Source organism: Halyomorpha halys, unplaced genomic scaffold (assembly GCF_000696795.3).
Source record: "Halyomorpha halys isolate HHAL.00 unplaced genomic scaffold, Hhal_1.1 Scaffold1218.1, whole genome shotgun sequence".
NCBI lineage: Eukaryota > Metazoa > Arthropoda > Insecta > Hemiptera > Pentatomidae > Halyomorpha > Halyomorpha halys.
Window position 1 is genome coordinate 304,844 of NW_027106975.1, and position 19,533 is coordinate 324,376.

The following is a 19,533-nucleotide window of genomic DNA, read 5'->3' on the forward strand; positions in this document are numbered from 1 at the left end:
CACTTGGACTGAAAGGCTTGAAGAAAAAGGAAAAGAGGGAACAGAATTAAACCGCACGCTTGCTAGAAAGATACTACTTTATTATCTCTGTGATGCTCCTTATAGACATTATTGAGGTTTATATACATGGGGAGTTAGGATTAGAGTTGTATACAGGCCTTGTCCAACCATAACTTATATAAACAAATAAACAAAACACCTGAACAGAAGAAAAAAATTGAACACTTAAAACTTAATGTTTCTGATTTTAAAGACTGATACATTTTTTTTTTAATAAAATAAAAACAATAAAAAGCAGAGATAGGTAAAACAGTCTCAAGACAATTATGGGTGGACATGTCTGCCCGTCCACACACACAATAAAAAGATTTCACAGTCTTTCTTCATGTATAACTTGAGTTTTCTAGTTTTCTGGAAATCGCCTTGCTTCTTCATCAGTCTCTCTAGTCACTGAATGATCTAGAACAGGTATGAGTGACCTTTGACATGTTGTGGACCAAACTTTAATAAACAAATACATTCATGGGCTGTGTTTAAAAGTGGTGTTCATAATTTTTAACGATAGATATCAGACATAAACAGAATGTGTTGAACAGAACCATATGTTTGGAACAGGCTTCTTGGTGGGCAAAAAGCTGAAAACAAAAATAATAGAGTTCTGACCATACACTCCGAGATTATATAAGCTACCTATTAGAGGAGACTTCTTCAATTACTCAATCATCAATGAGCAGAGCCTTACAGATGATAAAACGGATGATTTTTATGAACTTGAGAATGCATATCTGGAATGCTCTAGACACGACATTAAGATTATAATGGGAGACATGAACAAGAAGGTGGGCAGAGATGAAACATGCAATAACATAGGATCCCACAGTCTGCATCAAGAACACTCTGACAAGGGTTTTAGGCTTGTAAACTTTGCAATATGTCAGATCATGATCTTAGATGGAACATTCTTTCCTCACAAAGGCACCTGGAAATCTCCAAATAGACCATGTATTGATTGACAACCGACATAAATCAGATATGCTTGATGCAAGAGTGTACGGGAGTGCTAATGTGGACAGCTACCATTTTCTTCTTGTTGCCTGATTAAGAGCAAGGATCTCCAGGACTAGGAATGAGAAGGCTAAGGAAAGATTTGAAGACAGGACTGATGAAAAGGTAAGGGAAGCTAAAAGGAGTAATAAAACTAGTCTGGATATCGAACATAACTGGTCTAGTCTCAAAACCCTGATGGACGTGGAAGAAGAGACCATTGGTGAAAATCAATATAACAGGAGGAACAAATGGTTTGATAGGGAGGTTGAGGAAGTAACTGAGAGAAAAAATGAATGCTATAGAATGGTGATACAAAGAAGAGGTACTAGGGCTCTTCAAGAGGAATATAAGAGAGCAAGAAGAGTGAAAAAGAAACTTCACCGACAGAAATCAGGTTGTACATAGAGAAACAGAGGAGTATAAAAGTAAAAACTCAGCAGGGACATGTACAAAAAAGTAAATAATTTAAGACAAGAATTCAAGCCTTGAACAAACACATGCAGAGGAAAAAACGGAGAGATCATTAATGATATACCCGGGGTATTAACAAGATGGACGCAGCACTTTGAAGATTTATTAGGGACATGGGCTGAAACACTAATTCAAGAGGAGGAAGAAAACTTGGGAGATAAAGATGACAGAGAAGAGTGACTACCGAGTTATGATGAGGTTATGGATGTGGTGGAAAAACTTAAAAATAATAAAACAGTAAGGTCCGATAGTTTACCTAGTGAGCTCTTTATAAATGCAGGAGAGGAAGTCATTAAAGAGCTCTCTGATATCGTGGGAACAATATGGCTCCAGAATATCATGCCAGAAGAATGGAATAATGCAGTTGTATGCCAGATACACAAGAAGGGTGACCCACTTGTATGGAGCAACTATAGAGGTATCTCCCTCCTGAATACTGCCTACAAAATACTATCAAATATAGTCTTCAATAGAATGCTCCCCTATGTTGAAGATAGTATAAAGAAATAACAGTGTGGTTTTACTAAGGGAAGGTCCACAATTTATCAAATATTTACAATTAGGCAAATCCTAGAAAAGATTATTGAGTATAGGATAACTACGTACCACCTCTTTCTAGAGTTCCAAGCGGCCTAAGATGAACCAAACAGAACAATGCTGTATGAAGCCATGCAAGAACTGAGAATACCATGGAAACTGATAAATATGGTTAAAGTCACCCTGTCCAACTCCAAATGCCAAGTTAAAATCCAATCCTGCTAGTCGGAACCTCAACAGACAGTCAACGGACTAAAACAGGGAGATGCATTGGCCTGCCTTCTATTTAACATAGCACTAGAGAAGGTAATCAGAGACTCTCATATACAAACAGATGGACACATCTTTAATAAAGAAGTGCAGTTACTGGGGTATGCAGACGATATAGACATCATCAGTAGAACGGAAGCCTACCTCATAGACGCTTTTAGGTGATTGAGTCATCTGCGGTAAAGATGAGACTCAAAATAAATGAAGTTAAAACAAAATTTATGGTAGTAGGTGGTGGATATCCTGACCCACACCTCCAGATTAATAACTATAATTTTGAGAGAGTACAAAGTTTTGTTTACCTGGGTGCCTATATAGACACTGAAAATAGCTCTTCAAAGGAAATAAAAAGAGAATAAGCAGCATCAAATAGAAGCAATTATGGTCTCATAAAGCACTTTAGGTCCAGGCTTATCTCTCGAAATACCAAGACCATTCTATACAAGACTCTTATAAGGCCAATAGTAACATATGGGTCAGCATGTTGGACTCCCAATAAAAGAGATGTAACTAAACTAAAAATATTTGAGAGAAAAATTTTGAGGTGTATTTACAGATTGGATATTTTATTTAATCAAAGAGAATGGTGTCTAGAGTAAAAGTAATGTAAAATCATAAACATAAATAGACTGAGGTGGGCAGGACATGTCGTTTGAATGGATGGTCAAAGGATTATGAAGAGAGTCATGAGGTATGAAATGATAGGCAAAAGAAAAGTTGGACGACCAAATGCTAAATGCCAGGACCAGGTTGGCAGGATTGCGTCGGGACGGGGAGCACTAGATTAGTGGCATAAGGCGCAGGACAGGAAAACGAGTTGAAGAAATTTCTTGAGGAGGCCAAGGCCCAATCCAGGCAGAGGAAGTAAGAAAGATATCAGATATGAAATAATATGACATTGTTATTATAATACAATTTATTAAAATAACAAAATGAAATGAAACAAAATAGATACAACATTATAATTAAATTGTGAACTTTGGAATTATTACAAACTACGAAAGTTAAATAACAACACCGAAATTAATGAGACACCTGAGCTTGAATTTGGGAAACTAATTCCATCGATGTTTGGATTAATTCCACTGATACAAAGATGTAAAGAATTTTCCAAATTATCATCAGTCAAACTTGTACGATGGTTTGATTTATCAACTTTCATCATTGAAAAGAACTGTTTGCATTTATAAGTACTGCCAAACGCACAGATCAATCTCCTTGCGAATTTTCTAAGCTGCGGAAAATGGTCTTCTTCGAGGTATTTTTTGTAGAAATCGCACAACTCCACGTCTTCAAATTTAGATTTTAGGAGTGAGTTTTCTTGAATCTTGAATACCTCCATTTGCAAGTGTATTGGAGCATTTTGTACATTACTTTTTGTTGGAATAGCAAATAAATTGAAACAGTCTTCCATATTTTTGAAATCGCTAAATCTGTTCAAAACTGCTTCGACAGTAACTTGAGTTCTTCAGCATATTGATATGCTGCAATATTTTCATATGCAGAGAGCATGGTGAACTGTTACCAGACAGCATCCGTGCTTAGCACAAGTGGATTTTGTTGTGAAACGCTTTCGAATAGCTATACAAATCATTTACTAACTCTCCTGGTTTTTGAAGTTTCAAATTTAATCATTCAAATAGGCTGTAGGGTCAACCAGAAATGCTAAGTCACATATCCATTTTGGGTCACTCAATTCACATAGTGGTTTATCTTTTATTTCCATAAAATCTGCTATCTCATTTCTAGGCTCATAAAACCGTTTCAGCATTTTCCCTTTGCTTAGCCATCTGACTTCACAATAATATGTTACATCGTCATATTCGGCTGATATTTTATCCAAAAATGCCTTGAACTGACGCTGGTTAAGCCCTCGGATCGAATAAAATTGATGGTTTTTACTATCACATTCATAACATTCTGGAGTTGAATGGACTTAGAACACAAGTTCTGTTGGTGGATAATGCAATGAAGGACTATCAAATCATCTTTTTACACATTTAATTCAGTTGCTTTGCTTGGTTGCAAGCCAACCATAGAAGGTGCACCATCTGTGCATACACCAACTAATTTTGACCATGGTAAGACAAAACTTGTGGATACCTTTTGAACTTCATTAAAAATGTCCTCTCCTGTAGTGGTTCCTTTTAGCGGCTTTAAACCTTTATCAACACCTTGAATAAATATAGCCAGTTGAGCTGTTTGGGACAAATTGGTACTCTCGTCTATTGTTATGGAAAATGATTCAAAACCAGCCATACGGTCAGTTGTTTTTATATCATTAGCCATCATTTCTATGTGTCAGACTAATTTTTCCAAATTTATTTTTCTTTTCAGGACACAAAACAGTGCAAACTTCTAACATACACTTGATAAGTTTTCCTTCCGCAAATGGTTTTAATGACTTGGCACTAGCAGTTCTCTAGGATATCGCTTGTCGAAGTTATCACCTCGGTAGCTTAAATAGAACTGAACTAAAGATTGGGCCATCCACCCGCTTATACAGGCAAAATGAAGGAATGATCAAGAATTGTCTTATGTAGAACAATTGAGAAGCAATAATCTTTTGTTGCGCCACCAGTGAGGTGGGATATATCAAAGGCTTTGATGTTTGCCGCCACTCGGCTTGCTCGCTAACTTGATTTTGTGAGAATGAGTACGTAGTGTAATATTTTTTTTAATTGGGTTTTTCAAAATGTCTCGCGGGCCGAATCAAATCTTGAAGTGGGCCAGAGGTTGCCCACATATGATCTAGAATCTATTTTGAAACACCTCTCCTTCCAAAAATATGTCAATTGGAAGTCTCTTAAACTGATACAACACTGAATTCAAATGCTATGAGATACTTTTTGGGTGAAGAGGATATACCAAAAGCCTCCTTTTGTTTAGCTCTCCAAGAAGGCAATAATTATGCATATAATAGTGTAAGAACTATTGATTAATCACTCCTTCTTACTTAACAAGTGAAACCACATATTCTCATATAGAATATTTGATTTATGATCCCTCAGACTTAAAATCATTTAATTCAGTGTCAATCAAATCATCTTTCTTATTTCTCAGAGAGTATATAAATATTTGTTTTTTTACAATTTTGTTGAACCTTTGTATCAATTTTGGGAACTCTATAAGCTCATTAACAATAAAATTTAAAAAAAGTTTTGTGGTGATAGTTAACAATGAAACACTTAAGATTCTACAATAATACTGTCATTCGCAATATTAACAACTCAATATTGTCATCACTGGACATCATCAGGGATGAAAAGAACAAATACACTTAATATATCATTTACTACAACTAAAACAAAAGTTGCAATTTGATTCTGACTGTTATGAATAGCACATTATGGATAAATAATGTTTCTCCCCATAGTTAAATTGCATATATGTAAAGCTATTAACTAAATATATGTCAAATATCCACCACACTTTACCTGGAATCTATACAGTGAGTTGTCATCTTTAACTGTCAGATTTTTACAATCTGTGACTGGGAAAATATAACCATATTGGCAAAGAAGATTGGCAAGGTGTACAGCTTCGCCTAGAACAAAATTACAATTCTAAAGACACTGGAAATATTATGGGAGCATTGTTTACATAATAATAATATACAATATACTTTATGATCAAATAGAAGCACTAACAACCCATTGGCAGTAATAATAAATTCATTGCAAATAAGTAATAAGCGCTTCAAGAAGTTGGTTGGGGGTATGGTCAAGAGAAAAACATAGCAAATGTAACTTCACTTAACACTTTGTCCACAGGAAGGTCAGACAGAAACTCATGATACTGGAGCAGTGACTTTGGGGAGGCGAACCAATTCACAAGATGGATCACTCTCCATTCCTTTAACAGCTCTTTTTTTTCATACTACCAATTTAGTAACATTTATGAACCCATGTAAATACCTGATGCTATTAATTATACTATTTTCAAATTAATAAACTAACAAAATTTGCATATAAATTTAAGTGAAAAATGCATTCTGCCGCTATGAACAACTTTATACACCAATGACGAGCATGCTCATGTTTTTTTTTTTTTTTAGTAATTATTTATTGTTATTTACAACTGTATAAAAATATATACAAGTAAATTTGCTGTAGGTGACATTGACATGATACAAACATATGGAGAATCTACCCATTGATAGAACTCCAATAACATTTCTAGAGGAGAAGATCTTAAGGCCATCTTCTTTTCAGATGCCTAGGAGGATTATTAGGCAATGAAGGAGAAACCAGGTTAGAAACAAGTGGATTTGGATGATTGGGAAGTTTATCAAGGAAGGAATGGTATTTGGTTTTGGCCAAATAGGAAACATATGGGACATTGAGATCCATCAATGGATGACTTGATTTGTAACAAAACAAGGAGCATTAAGGATTTTGGACTGTAAGGATTTGATTTGGGAGGAATTTGTGATGTTAAAACAGCTAAAGACAGAGATTTTCTGCAGGCAGGAAAGACACCAGTACTGGGACAACTTCAAAATACTATTCCCTGCGATGGAATCAATGATTTACTTAAGAAAAAAGAGGTACATACAGGTTTTACCAAAACAATTAAATCCTTAGATATTAAAGGGAAGGAGAATAGAAAATTTAATAATATAAAATGTGGTTATCTCACCTTTAAAAGACGTTCAGAAACCAACTACTCATAAGAATGTGGAATCGTCCAAAGATTATTTTCCAATTGAAGGTATTATACATCAAGATATTGTTTTTATGGACAATAAACATAGAATACTTATAATATAAGTCTTTTTTGTTAATCTTTCAATATATCCTTGAGGAACACAATACATAGGTCAAGATATTTTTTCCAAATTTATTGTAGGCCTTTTTTAGATCAGTTCACACAATTGACTGTTTTCTATTTCATATAAAGCAGTGCAAAGGTAAGCTAGTTTTAAGTGGATTTTTATTTCCTAAAATCTACTTGACAAGGTAAGGATTATTACTTTAAAGGTTTCTTAATCTTTACAAATCGAATAAGGAAACTATTTAACCAATAGTCCTTGCAGTTAGGAGCACAGTGCCTTACTTACTGAGCCACTCCGCTTCTTGTTAGAGTAATAGTAAGCAAATAAGAATTAATAAAGGTAATAAAAAAATTTCGATTAACCTATTTTTAATGTGCCAACGTTTCGGCTAGAGTTTCTAGCCTACTTCAGGGCTAAAAACAGAAAAAGATAACAACCACAGTAAGTATAGAAAAATAAAAATCATATCATATCAAGCCTCGTTCATCATCCACGGTCAACTATCTCTCATAATAATAAAAAAACCTTTTGTTAAATAAGAAGGAAAGAAAGGAAAGGAAAAAAAAAATATAGTATATAGTATGGTGTAAAAGTAGTATGGCATAATAACTAATCCTGGAGATTGATAAGTGTATGCAAATAGGTAAATAAATAATAAATGAAGATCCTAACCTGAATCAATGCGGGTAAGTACTAAATTAAAAACAAAATTTGAAGGGAGTGTAGTTTGGAGGGAGCATCGTAGGAGATAACAATCACAGATACCAGTTAGTAGGAGAAATTTTCAAATATAAAATCATAGAAAGATAAAATTAATATATAAGCAAGAACAAAAAGAGATTAAAACAATCATACAAAATTAAATAATAAAGATAAGAGGATAATAGTTCACAATTGCTCCACGCGAAAATCAGCAGAATCATCCTCTTACCAACCACAACCAACTTACAATGCCAGAGCTAGGTGAGTGTCTCCGATAAAACTTGTCAGTTCAGAAGTGAAAATAGTGTTTATTTAGGTTAAGTTTCAATAATCTACCTGCATATTTCTCTGGTTGTAAGAAATATTCATACACAGATTCTACAGGATGTAGATCATTATTCATTGTACAATTCAATGTAAAGTTAAATAACTAATTGAATATTTGTAAACCCTTGTGTCATGTTAATATTTAAACAACTAATTGTATATTTGTAGACTCTTGTGTCATGTTCATGTTGATATCAAAGCATGTGTTATTTTTCTTTTCATTTTTTTTTTTTTAATTAAATAATGTTCAGTCCCAATAATGTCTTATTTTCACAAATAAAGACAGAATAAGATATCTTTGACTCACTTAATTTGATGAAGTAGAATTCAATTATCAAGCTCAACTTGAAGCTATAAGAATGAGATAAAACTATTAATAATGCCAAAAACATTATTACAATTACCTGATGGCTTTGTTTACAAAACAACTTTCAATTGTACGTGTTAGGACATAACAGTGTCATTCAAAGTGTATGTTGGACAAATAACATTTAACATAAACACAAATTACTATAACAAGTTAACATAATACTGTAGTATTGGGGTTTACATTACAATAAATTATTTAAGTTAATACAAGATCTACACTTAATTCTCTATAGCACTAAGCCATTAATGTTCTGATCTTTTGTCAAACCTTCAATTTATGTTATGTTATTTTTTTTTTTAATGTTGAATGTTTCGTATGTACATTTAACATGTTATTCAGGCTTTTATTATGTAAGTACATCTTAAAAATCTTTGTCAACCAGTACCTGGAAGATACAAACAAATAGAAAAAGTTCAGCTGTTTTAATGCAATATCCTGAGATGAGTGAGATAACTCATAACATTGTTTTTTACTACTGGATCCCAAACCAATCTTATATACAACATTACAGAGAAGTAGAATTAGTTTTATGTAGGGGTTTACATTACAAATAAGTTATTGAAGTTTGAATATATGGTGTATACATAATTTTCTATTACACGAATCTTTTAATGTTTTAATCTAATTTAACTTGATATGGCTGTCAAAGTCAATTAAGTAATTTAGGACTATATGAAGTCAAAGTTTTAATTTAATACAAACTCCTTAAAAAAAAAATTATTTTTTTTTTTATTAAGAACTTCCAGTCTGTTTCTGAGCCAGTTGCACAGGCTCACCCTAACAACGATGTGGTATTTAATGAGATATAACAAAAAATTACAATAAATTGTTAATGAGAATGGGATCAAGAGTTAAGGCAAAGGCTAATTGAAATAGTTTTATATTAAGAAACATTAAACTTCATCTTTTCACATAATTCTAGAAGTATAAACTAAGTCAGTAGCATTATATCCTCAAATATGAATAGCTACTGTATGTCAACCTGAATATCAACTGTATGATAAAAGTGTAATAGTAAAAATTTGACAGTTTCAGGGTAACAGAAAAACCATTTTCCAAGATAGCCTCAAAATTATTGGTGGAAATGAAAAAATTATTTAAATTTTAAGATTAGTCAGCTTAACAAACTTTCCGAAATACTTAACTAACTTCAGGATTCAATTTATTGAGTGATTGGTAACAGACAAATAAATGTGATTAGTAAAGGACCTTTTGATTTGACTGCAGAGTAATTTTGAAGTAGTGTCAAAATAATTATATAAGAGTATAAACATGGAACTTATAAAAGACAATAAAATTAACAGAGAGATCAAACAATGAAGATGGATTATAAAATTAGACAGAATAATTTGTACAGAGATACAAGGTTGAAAAAATATACCCCTGAATAAATTATATTTAGTTTATTTAATTTTCTATATGCAATCTTATCTACCATATTTCAATTACTTATTTTGCCTATAACTTATTTTAATTAGTATAATTACTATATCTAGTTTATTTACCCCTGATAAAAGCCTGCAACATGGGTTGAAATGTAGGTCCTAAAAAGTAGTTTTACAATTTTTGAGTACCTTTTTTGACCGCCACACTGAACATCTTATCCTTATACATCATCAATATCAGGAGCAGCACCTAATAGTACCAGGCCAGAAAATAACTCTTAGTACCCCACAATTGGTAATCAGCATACCTCTGGTGATAATGATATTGTTTGTAACTCATTAATTTAAGTTAATATATATTAATTAAAACTGGAAAATACCCATTTCAGAAAAATAAAAAGTGCTAATAGTGGTTCTTCACAGATAGGAGTGCAATGTGAGGGTGAAAGTTGCTAATATTTGTATATTTTAAATTATAATGATTAATTAACTAACTCTTGAAACACTTTTGTACAACTAAAAACTTAATATTTAAATGATTAAAGGATAACTAAAAACTAACCTGATTCTTCAATGTTCAGATGGTCAATCAGCCATTCTATTAGGTCATAGCCTAAAATATGGAAAACAAAACATGCTTAATAGATTGTTTAATTAAACATTATGTTGCTACAATATAATCCTTAATCAAGTTTTCAGATTTCAAAAATAACTTTGATATGTCACTCTCAAGTAACTATTCACAAAGACATGAGCTACATTATAAATCAATCAATCTCGATTACATCACACAAGGTTTCTTGCAAATAAATTAGGCTAACACAAATCATATAAATAATTGTAAGAATAAGCATGACTATGAGTCCTGAGTAGCATATTACCCTACAATAATATACTTCGAAAATGACATTAATGATACTATTCTTAAGTTAATAAATTTTCATCAATTCAAAATAATGTACATCAAATATAAATATATTTTGCAGGGAAACAAACCACACAAGAAATATATGCATGAAGAAACAAGATGTAACCTGAATTTTCATTAAATGTATTAGTTTTCCTCCTCATAATACATAAATCAAAGAGTGGTGTGAGTATAAATTCAGTAGGTTTTTAAACACAATTTTACATAAAGCTATTCAATCTTGGGGCATTGATCAAAATATGTTTAGCTCCAACTCAATGAATATTTGATTTACCTATAAATGCTGAGGGGATGGATGTTAAAAATATTTTTTGACAGCGAACAGGAACGCCAGTATCAGGGTCCTGCATTTGCTTCACAAGAGCCTCCATCTGTAAACAGAAACCCAATAGTTAAAGCCTGTTTTTAAACACTAAAAAATAAAACTTGATCTCACTGAAATTCACAATATATTAATTATATTTATATATACCTTATGGATGGCAAGAGGCCTGGGCTCCATAACTGCCCAGGGGGGAGTTGCCTACCCAACTTCCATCGGGCTAGCAACCCTCCCCATTGTCACTGTATCTTACATCAATCCTAAAACAGCAAGAAGAAATACATTAACAAAATGTTAGGGTCATCAATTGACAAACTGAAGTTGATCAGATGAATGCCATTAAATGTTATGAGCAGACCATCTGACGAGTACTATTCTAAATATCATAATGGTATATCATTAGTGAAAAGATAGTAGCTACTATTCTTTGATAAGAATGTAATCTTCAAGTAAAATATTCAATGTTGTAGTAAAATAACCTGTCAATCGGTCTATTCTGGAAACGAGCATGGTTTTCAATTAGAGTTTGCGGCTTAACAGTAGATTTTGGACCGATTTTTAAGAATAAAACTATGTCTTTATGAATGACAACAATAATGTTAAGAGGGTATAGTAAAATCACTGTAAATATCAATGTACCTTCACAGTGGAACAAGATATTGATCACAATACACAGAAACACCCTCGTTCACAGCCACACTATTCTGTTCACTTCTTTAAGTACAATAAAATATTGTGATTTTATACAGAGTATAAAAATTAACAGAGATTATGAAAATATGTTTCAAATAATCAACAATAATTTCATCGTTATAAATACCTCATAAAAACTTATTACACTAATTTATTATTTGTAAAGGTTGGTACTACGGTTCAGTTTAAGTTACCAACACATTAAGCAGGTATGTGGTTTACATACTTTATTCTAGATTAAATTTGTTTATTTACTTAACTATAAATGATGCTAAAGGTCAATTGTTACACTCAATTTAATATCGAACACGTTAGTCTCTTGTTTATTATCAATCATTCCTTGGAATTTGTTTTCCTTTTCAAGCTCGAATAATGAAATAAGTTCAGTTTCTTAACTTTGTTCGATAAGTTTACAGTCTATGGTCTCTTAAATTTAGTTGAACTAATGCTAAACTTAGGTTTCATTTTTAAGTTGATTAACAAAAAGGTTAAGGAGCCGGCAGAGTTTGCAAAAAGTAATTGCAATAACAATTACTTTCAAATTACTGTAGTTTGAAACTAGGAAATGAAATTACAATTTTGATTAGTAATTTCCAAATTACTATTATTAATTAGTAATTTCCAAATTACTATTATTAATTCGTAGTATCCAAATTACTATTATTAATTAGTAATTTCCAAATTACTATTATTAATTCGTAGTATCCAAATTACTATTATTAATGAATAATTTCCTAGCGTTAATGGCAGCTATCACAAGCTGTGTGTTTACTGTTACCATCTCAGTGGACCGCAGTATTTAAAGAGAAATCTTTTATGAAAATTTAGAAATGACCGTACGTTTTTATAAAATTTTAATAAATCGTGGATTCAAAGATCCTTGTACAAGATTGAGTTGTTGCTTCATAAAATTTTCGGAATATACACACCGGTCCGGAAAAATAATGATGCAGCTCTAAAACTTTGGAAAATTGACTTTATTGTGTTGGCGAGCTCAAAAATACATTGGAGATGCAGATTAAGTAAATTTACTAGATGTCTGTAAGTCGAAATTATTATACTTAAAAATTCACTAAAATACAATTATGTCGGTTTACAAGCATCTAGTAAATGCTTTTTTGAGCCTGCTAACACAATAAAGCAATTTTCAAAAACTTTTACAGCTGCATCATTATTCTACTGGAGCATTGATATTTTCTGGCATATGATTGCTTACCCTAAAGCGTATAATCCGGCATAGAAGAGGCAAGGTACTTTCAGCCTCTCCATCCATTATTTTGTGAAATCTTTCGTAGCCATTTACTTAAAAATAACCCATAATAAAGCTGAAGTAGTACAAGTAATAATGAAACCTCGTTTAAGCAGAAATAATGAGATTTTATTAATAGCGGATAATCTTCCTTCCATTGCATTTATAGCTCTGTTTTAACACCTTTAGACTGATAGGAGCATGCAGTATCCGATGTATCAATGATACTCAAGCTATCTGGGCCCTGTTTCATAATAAAGTACAAACTAATACTATTAGTCTTGTAGATTTAACTTAATACAATTACACAGACTTGTACAATAGTAACTTATACTTTAGTATTTTTTAATTCCTGTAATATCACTAATAGTCATCCCTATCATGAAAAAAAAAAGAATTAGTATTATTATTACACTAGTTTCTACACTTGTACTATGAACTAATACGATTAGATTTCATTATGAAACAGAGCCCTGGTCTCTTGCACACACTAAGAATTTTTAAGAATGAACCCAGGCCTTTTATCTGCTGAGACTTCGATCCAGAACATATGCACCCGAGCCGGATCTCTACCGATCGGTTAACTTCTGTGCCCTTTAAAATCAGTGGTCCTCTAGTTTACACTACGAATAGAAGGCTTCTGATTGCAAAGTGGTTTTTGTATCGTCTTATACTGGATCAACACAGTTATCGTCGTCACTGGGTGCACCTGGTTAACAAAAAGCTATGAAGTAAAATTTTCAGATATCAATGGCAACGTACGGTGAACTTCATAGACGATTAAAGTATTGTCTTTAGTGGCATAACACCTAATTGGGATTACGCTATTTTTTAGCTTTAATAGGAAATTCAAACAGAATGTCTTATGGTGGATTATATGATCTAGAAAAAAAAGACCATAAAAAAAAAACCTAAACAGATTCTTTCCTTCAAAATTAATAATTCCCTACGTGATAGCGTAACAGTTTCATAATATGGCTTTCACTGGCTAAAAATAAATTGAAATCACAATGATAACGAGACGAGTTATCATTGTGATCATCATGGTTATTATTTTTTTAGTCATATCACTAAGTTTCGTGGATATAACGCTGGTTTAGCCCTGGTCTCAATGCTTAAATAACCTTAAAATAAAATGATTTTTTATTTATTTTAACACATTATAAAAGTGTGATCAATGGAATTAAGTACATTGGAGACGAACATTAATTCTGTTAAAAAAAAGGAGAAAAAAAAGATTTTTCATGTATTTAATTTTGTCAAGATTATGTCTTATCACAAGGCATACATTTACTCCTACCCTTTTATTCCCAATAGTTTACATGCATTTATTATCCCTAACCGCTTATAACTTAAATCTATTTTTTTAAATAAAAAAATTCACTTGTACTCTATCAGTTGATAAAAAGAGATTGAGTTACCCAGGGAACCTGGAGATAATACTTAAACAATAAACACGGATCCATAGTTCTCTTTACCTTTGCTAATACTGAAAAATTGGCTTTACTTTGTCACATACATATACCAAACAATTAACATTTACCAAAGTTAAAATTAATTGAGATTTTAGTTGCTGTAATTGATGTTTATTATAAGAAACGTGCACCTTAGTCTTGTCATAGCTTATCGTTAGTATTACAATTTAATCACATAGTTTCCGAGTTTTATCTCTATTCTCAAAAACTGTTTCTAGTGAATCTTTGTTGCTTTATTGTTGATATACCACTATAAAATTTATTGAAATAACAATCTATTTACGAATTAGTACAGGAGATTGTAAGAATATAAGATAAAAATTCAAGATGGTAGCTGAAGTTAAACAGCAGCCTGAAGTTATCTTACAAAGGAGAGGGACGATTTCCCCTCCTTGAGAGCATCCTCTCTTTATATCCGCAACCTGTCTAGTTTTATGGTTTATGGGCTATCCGTAGCTCAAGTAGTTGAGGCACAGGCCTTTACCACCAGGAAACTTTTGCGACACCGGTACAAATTCGGCCTGGAGTATCGATTTTTTTATTGCTGTGGCAGTATCACGTAATGAAGGCTTGACCCCCTACCATGATTACAACAGGTTGGTTACCTCTAGATAAACCCTCTTCCCCCCGTATTTCAGAAATGACCAGGAAGGGGTTCATTAAAAAAAAAGTTTTATTGTAAATTTCATTAGTTACAGTATTTATTATTAAGGTGTTTTTTTGATAAAAGATTTTCATTTGGAGATTAATAAAAATTTGACTGAAAAAGCTTGATTTTTTGGCTAGAATAGGTTAGTTACTTGCAGATAATCCTCCCCCCTCCTCCAGATGTTATAAATGACCAGGAAGGGTGTCTTATAAAATAAAAAAAAATTGATTGTAGGAAGCAAGCCAAAGATATTTGAAATGATTTGCGCAGACAGTTTTATTTTGGGACAAAAACATTGACTGCCGATTACTGGACTGAAGGAGAGAGCATGATAGGTTGATCCCATGAAGAGGAAATGCGCTGGAGTAAACCTACCCCAATGAACGTGTGCCATTGAAGAAAACAAATTGAATGTTGTATACATAAAAAATATTTACCTACGGGCCTTAAAGAGAAGTATCGATACCTGACCCTCTTAAAAACGCCTTCAAGCGATACTCGAAAATTCCATGCTCCTCAATCCCCCAATTAGAGAAATAAAAGGGAAAACCAGTCTACTCCGAGTTTCAACCAGCTAGTATCTTCTTATTCATGGCTAATATTTACGGATACTCACAGTTGATATTTACTGACACAGGGGTCTAGAGTGTTTGTTACAATATCAGCCAAAAATGGCTGAACTAAGTGTAAGATCAATGATTTTCAGCAAATATTTAATTAAGTAAAGGTGTTGATAGAATAAGTGAATTTAGTATTTAGCAGACCGAGCAGTATTTCAATTGTGGACATCTATTAACCAATAACGGATAATCTCTGTCCATTAATGGTTATAGTGGTGGTTTCTTTTTTAAATCAAGTGGGTTGTTATTACTACAAGCAGGGCATTAACAGGTGCGAAGGGACAATGTAGAACAAACATTTCAGAAAACAGCAATGGTGGACGTGGGCGTGGGCAGAATTTCGCCAAGGAGGGGAGCAGACCTTAGCCCATTACACACAGAATTATGCACAACCGACCGATTTTTACCCGATTAAGGGTACCCAATTTATGAGGTTGAAAGGACCCCAGGAGGGCTCCAGAACCCACAGGGTTGACTCACGACTACAGTGTAATAGAAAACAATTTTCTGCTCAGCCGGATTCGAACCCGGGTCCTTACAGTTAGTAGCATCGTACCTTACCATGGTGCTAACGCGCTCCCCATCCTTTATTAGCGATAATAAGAATACATTATTCAAAATCGAGTATAAACTTAATTATTGTACATAAATACATACTATACACACAATAAATACAAAAATATAAGAGGTGATGAGGTTAACATGCGAGCATCAGCCTTCTGGAATTGCTGGTAAAAATATTAACCATCTCTTCTACGATGGTTGCCTTTTTTGATTTATTTTCAACAAACATTCTGAGGTTATTAACGTGACAAAATGTAAATCATAATAGGAAGAATGGAATCTAAAAAAGGTTATTTTTTATTGGTTTCCCCCATTATTTTTAGAGAGAAATATATGACGAATAATTGCGCTCATTGAATCTTACCTTTTTTACCGAAGAATCGACGTATATTCATCTTGTTCCTTCGAAGGTGCGGCTATGATCTTGTGACCCGTGAAGATCTCAATTAAACAAAGTTATCTGCCTAATTATAGCATGTGTCCATAAAGAAGTCATCTTTCAAATATATTTAATATTAATATGAAACATTTATTGTAATAAAAATAATTTAATATTTTCTTTATTTGTTTTTTCTCGGGTCCCTCTGCCTAGACCCATGATGGTGGACACTTGGTAGCTAATCATGATGAAATTATGTTTTTCATGCTTGTAATGTGGACATATAATCTTACTCTCTTATTTGCAAGCTTGAGCTTCAAACTCTCCCAAATTATAATCACATATTCAAATGAATCAGTATCCCTTTCTGCTGAGGGTAAAAAATTAAGGTGCAGAGCGACAGTTTTATGAAAAGGTTGCTATTTACCTTGACCAAATCGGTGAGCAGACCCACTCAATTCACCAACATATATGCAGAGATGGACAAACATTAGCTATTGTTGAAACTAATTAGTTAAAAGTGCCATGGATGCGACCCTTATTCATGAATGAACCAGTGATAAATAAATATCGTTTCCATGACTATTTTAGCAATTAGTTTCAACTGTAGCAAATGTTTGTCCAACTCTACATATAGGCTAATACAGTTACTTAAGTTTTTGGTTCTAATTTTTTAAAGTTTTGATCTCTTGTAGCTTCAGTGCAGTGTCCCCACTATTCGTCCATTTATCCTAAATCGAATTCATCATTCTGATCAGATTTAGTTACTTCTGATTCCACCCCTATTATCAAACTGCATCAGGCATCGATGTCTGAATCAGTTCACCCTGGGTCATCCCTAGTGGGCTCTCCCGGCACTTTATGTTTTTTGGACCCTTAAAATTAGAAAATTTATTGTCTGTACAACTTAAGGCTGTCAACCGAAATAAACTCCATACTAGTTTAAATCATTATTTTATTTGGTATTAGAAAAGTAAAGACATTAAAAAAAAAATTAAACATTTATAGTTAGTAATGTTGTTGATTTTTAATGAAACAATCTTAAATTACTTCATTAAAGTTGGTAATGATACAAAGAGCATCAGCCATTGCGTTTTTCGAACTCTGGGAGCTTTGAAGTATAAATTCGTTGAAAAGTTCACATTAAAAATTTGGTTCAGTTAGAATAATTTCCTTGCCTTTTAGCTGTAGGAATATTAAAACATCTTTATGGTTCTGCTCTGACAAGAAATAATGTTTGTAATTTGTATCATGCTCCTTTACTGTATACTTTATACACAAGTCAATACTGATAAGGTTTTGTAATAAAACTTAAAACAGTTATAAATCGACTTAAATCTACTTTTGGCAAAAACATTACGTCTAATCAGGTATTTTGTATTTAGAACCACTTTTATATTTCCATACTGGTACATAGTAAATCTAGGAACTATCTATGACATTTAGACTTGGTGTTTACAGTATAACTATGAGTTAATATTCGTATTGGAATTAAAATGTATGATAAAAATAATTATTTGTATTCAATATACATGTAATGTATCCTTTTGTGGAAGAAAAAATTATAAAGATTATGAAACATTTATTGTAATAAAAATAATTTACAAGAGCTTTGTTATCTTCAAATATCAAGGAGTAATATTAGAATTCCAAATCATGTATTCCTCGTTTCAGTTTATTTTTAAGCTGCAGCTGAAACAAAAAAATATATAAATTCATAAGCGAAAGAGGAAATAGTTTTGGATAAAAGCCATTTTACTTTAGTAAATTAAAAGAGTAATGAACCAATCAGGTCGATTTTTTTCTGTTAGTGTGATATTACTCATAATCAGTCAGTGATCATGATTTGTTAGTGTGTTGTTTTAGTGAGTTTAAACCAATGATTCGACTAGATATGTATGTGTGATAGGCTTATACTTATACTTTCCTTATACTAACTGATGATTAGAATGCAGAGGCATTACTACGTACAATATGTTGGTTAGGGAAATGGAATTTTTTTAAATTTTACAATTTTGAACCGGATTGTCCTTCTATTAAAATAATTTTACTTTTCTCAACCGAATTATGAAATAATTTTTCATAGTTATTTTTATTATCATTTATATACAATTACACTAAATTACACCTTGAACAAGACCTTTTTAAACGTTGCAAACAGTAAGACAGTAAACTAGAAATTAATAAATCATTATTAATGATGGTCCAGAATACATTTTGTAAAATGCAGTAGCTAAGGCAAAGGAACTTTTTCTTTCTACCCTTGAAATTTTAATGTATATAATGTTGCATTGATCAAGGCACGGTTGTAGGGGTATAAAAAGGCAACTTTTTTGGACAAAGCAAAAAAACAAAAACAAAACCGAAGTGAGTTGGAATAAGATCAAGTTAAAGATCACTAAGAATTGTTCATCCTAAATTGCCGCTAGATACACGGAAAGGACTCTATCAAGAACTGAATTAGCCTTCAAGAATATGTGGGACACGATGGGATTGCCATTTCGAGTTCGATGATAACATTCTAAAACTGATTCCAAGGGCATTAGCATTTTCCTTGGAAGTGGCTCTAAATGGATCATTGGTATCAGATGGGATCTCAGATTAGTTCTTTGTGGACTCTAAATGGTTTATGGTATCAGATTGGATCTCAGATTAGTTCTTAGTGGACTCTAAATGGTTTATGGTATAAGATTGGATCTCAGATTAGTTCTTAGTGGACTCTAAATGGTTTATGGTAGGCTAGTTAAATTTCGAATATTTGATATAAA

The 19,533-nt window shown here is 32.5% G+C and overlaps 2 protein-coding genes across 12 annotated transcripts in view; both read right to left on the reverse strand.

Annotated features, from left to right (window-relative positions):
* The window catches only part of LOC106688842 (regulator of G-protein signaling 7), a 58,900-nt gene extending 46,925 nt beyond the window's left edge, over nt 1–11,975 (reverse strand). For 3 of the 8 annotated variants that reach the window (XR_010842854.1, XM_014433514.3, XM_014433512.3), the window contains exons 1-5: nt 11,616–11,811; nt 11,287–11,396; nt 11,089–11,185; nt 10,449–10,499; nt 5,763–5,872 (exon numbers count right to left, since the gene is read on the reverse strand). Coding sequence is in view for 7 of the 8 variants with exons in the window: in XM_014433514.3 (XP_014289000.1) it covers nt 5,763–5,872; nt 10,449–10,499; nt 11,089–11,185; nt 11,287–11,316 (288 nt within the window). In the remaining variant the exon portion in view is untranslated. Of the gene's footprint in view, nt 1–5,762; nt 5,873–10,448; nt 10,500–11,088; nt 11,186–11,286; nt 11,397–11,615; nt 11,912–11,956 lie in introns of those variants that run through there. The other 5 variants (XM_014433510.3, XM_014433511.3, XM_014433508.3 and 2 more) reach the window with 3 other exon arrangements.
* A 6,352-nt stretch (nt 11,976–18,327) lies between these two features.
* Nucleotides 18,328–19,533, reverse strand: part of wupA (wings up A) — a 41,776-nt gene continuing 40,570 nt past the window's right edge. For all 4 annotated transcript variants that reach the window (XM_014433486.3, XM_014433488.3, XM_014433489.3 and 1 more), the window contains exon 13: nt 18,328–18,457. In XM_014433486.3, coding sequence (XP_014288972.1) covers nt 18,447–18,457 — 11 coding nt within the window. In that variant the 3' untranslated portion in view covers nt 18,328–18,446. The remainder of the gene's footprint in view (nt 18,458–19,533) is intronic.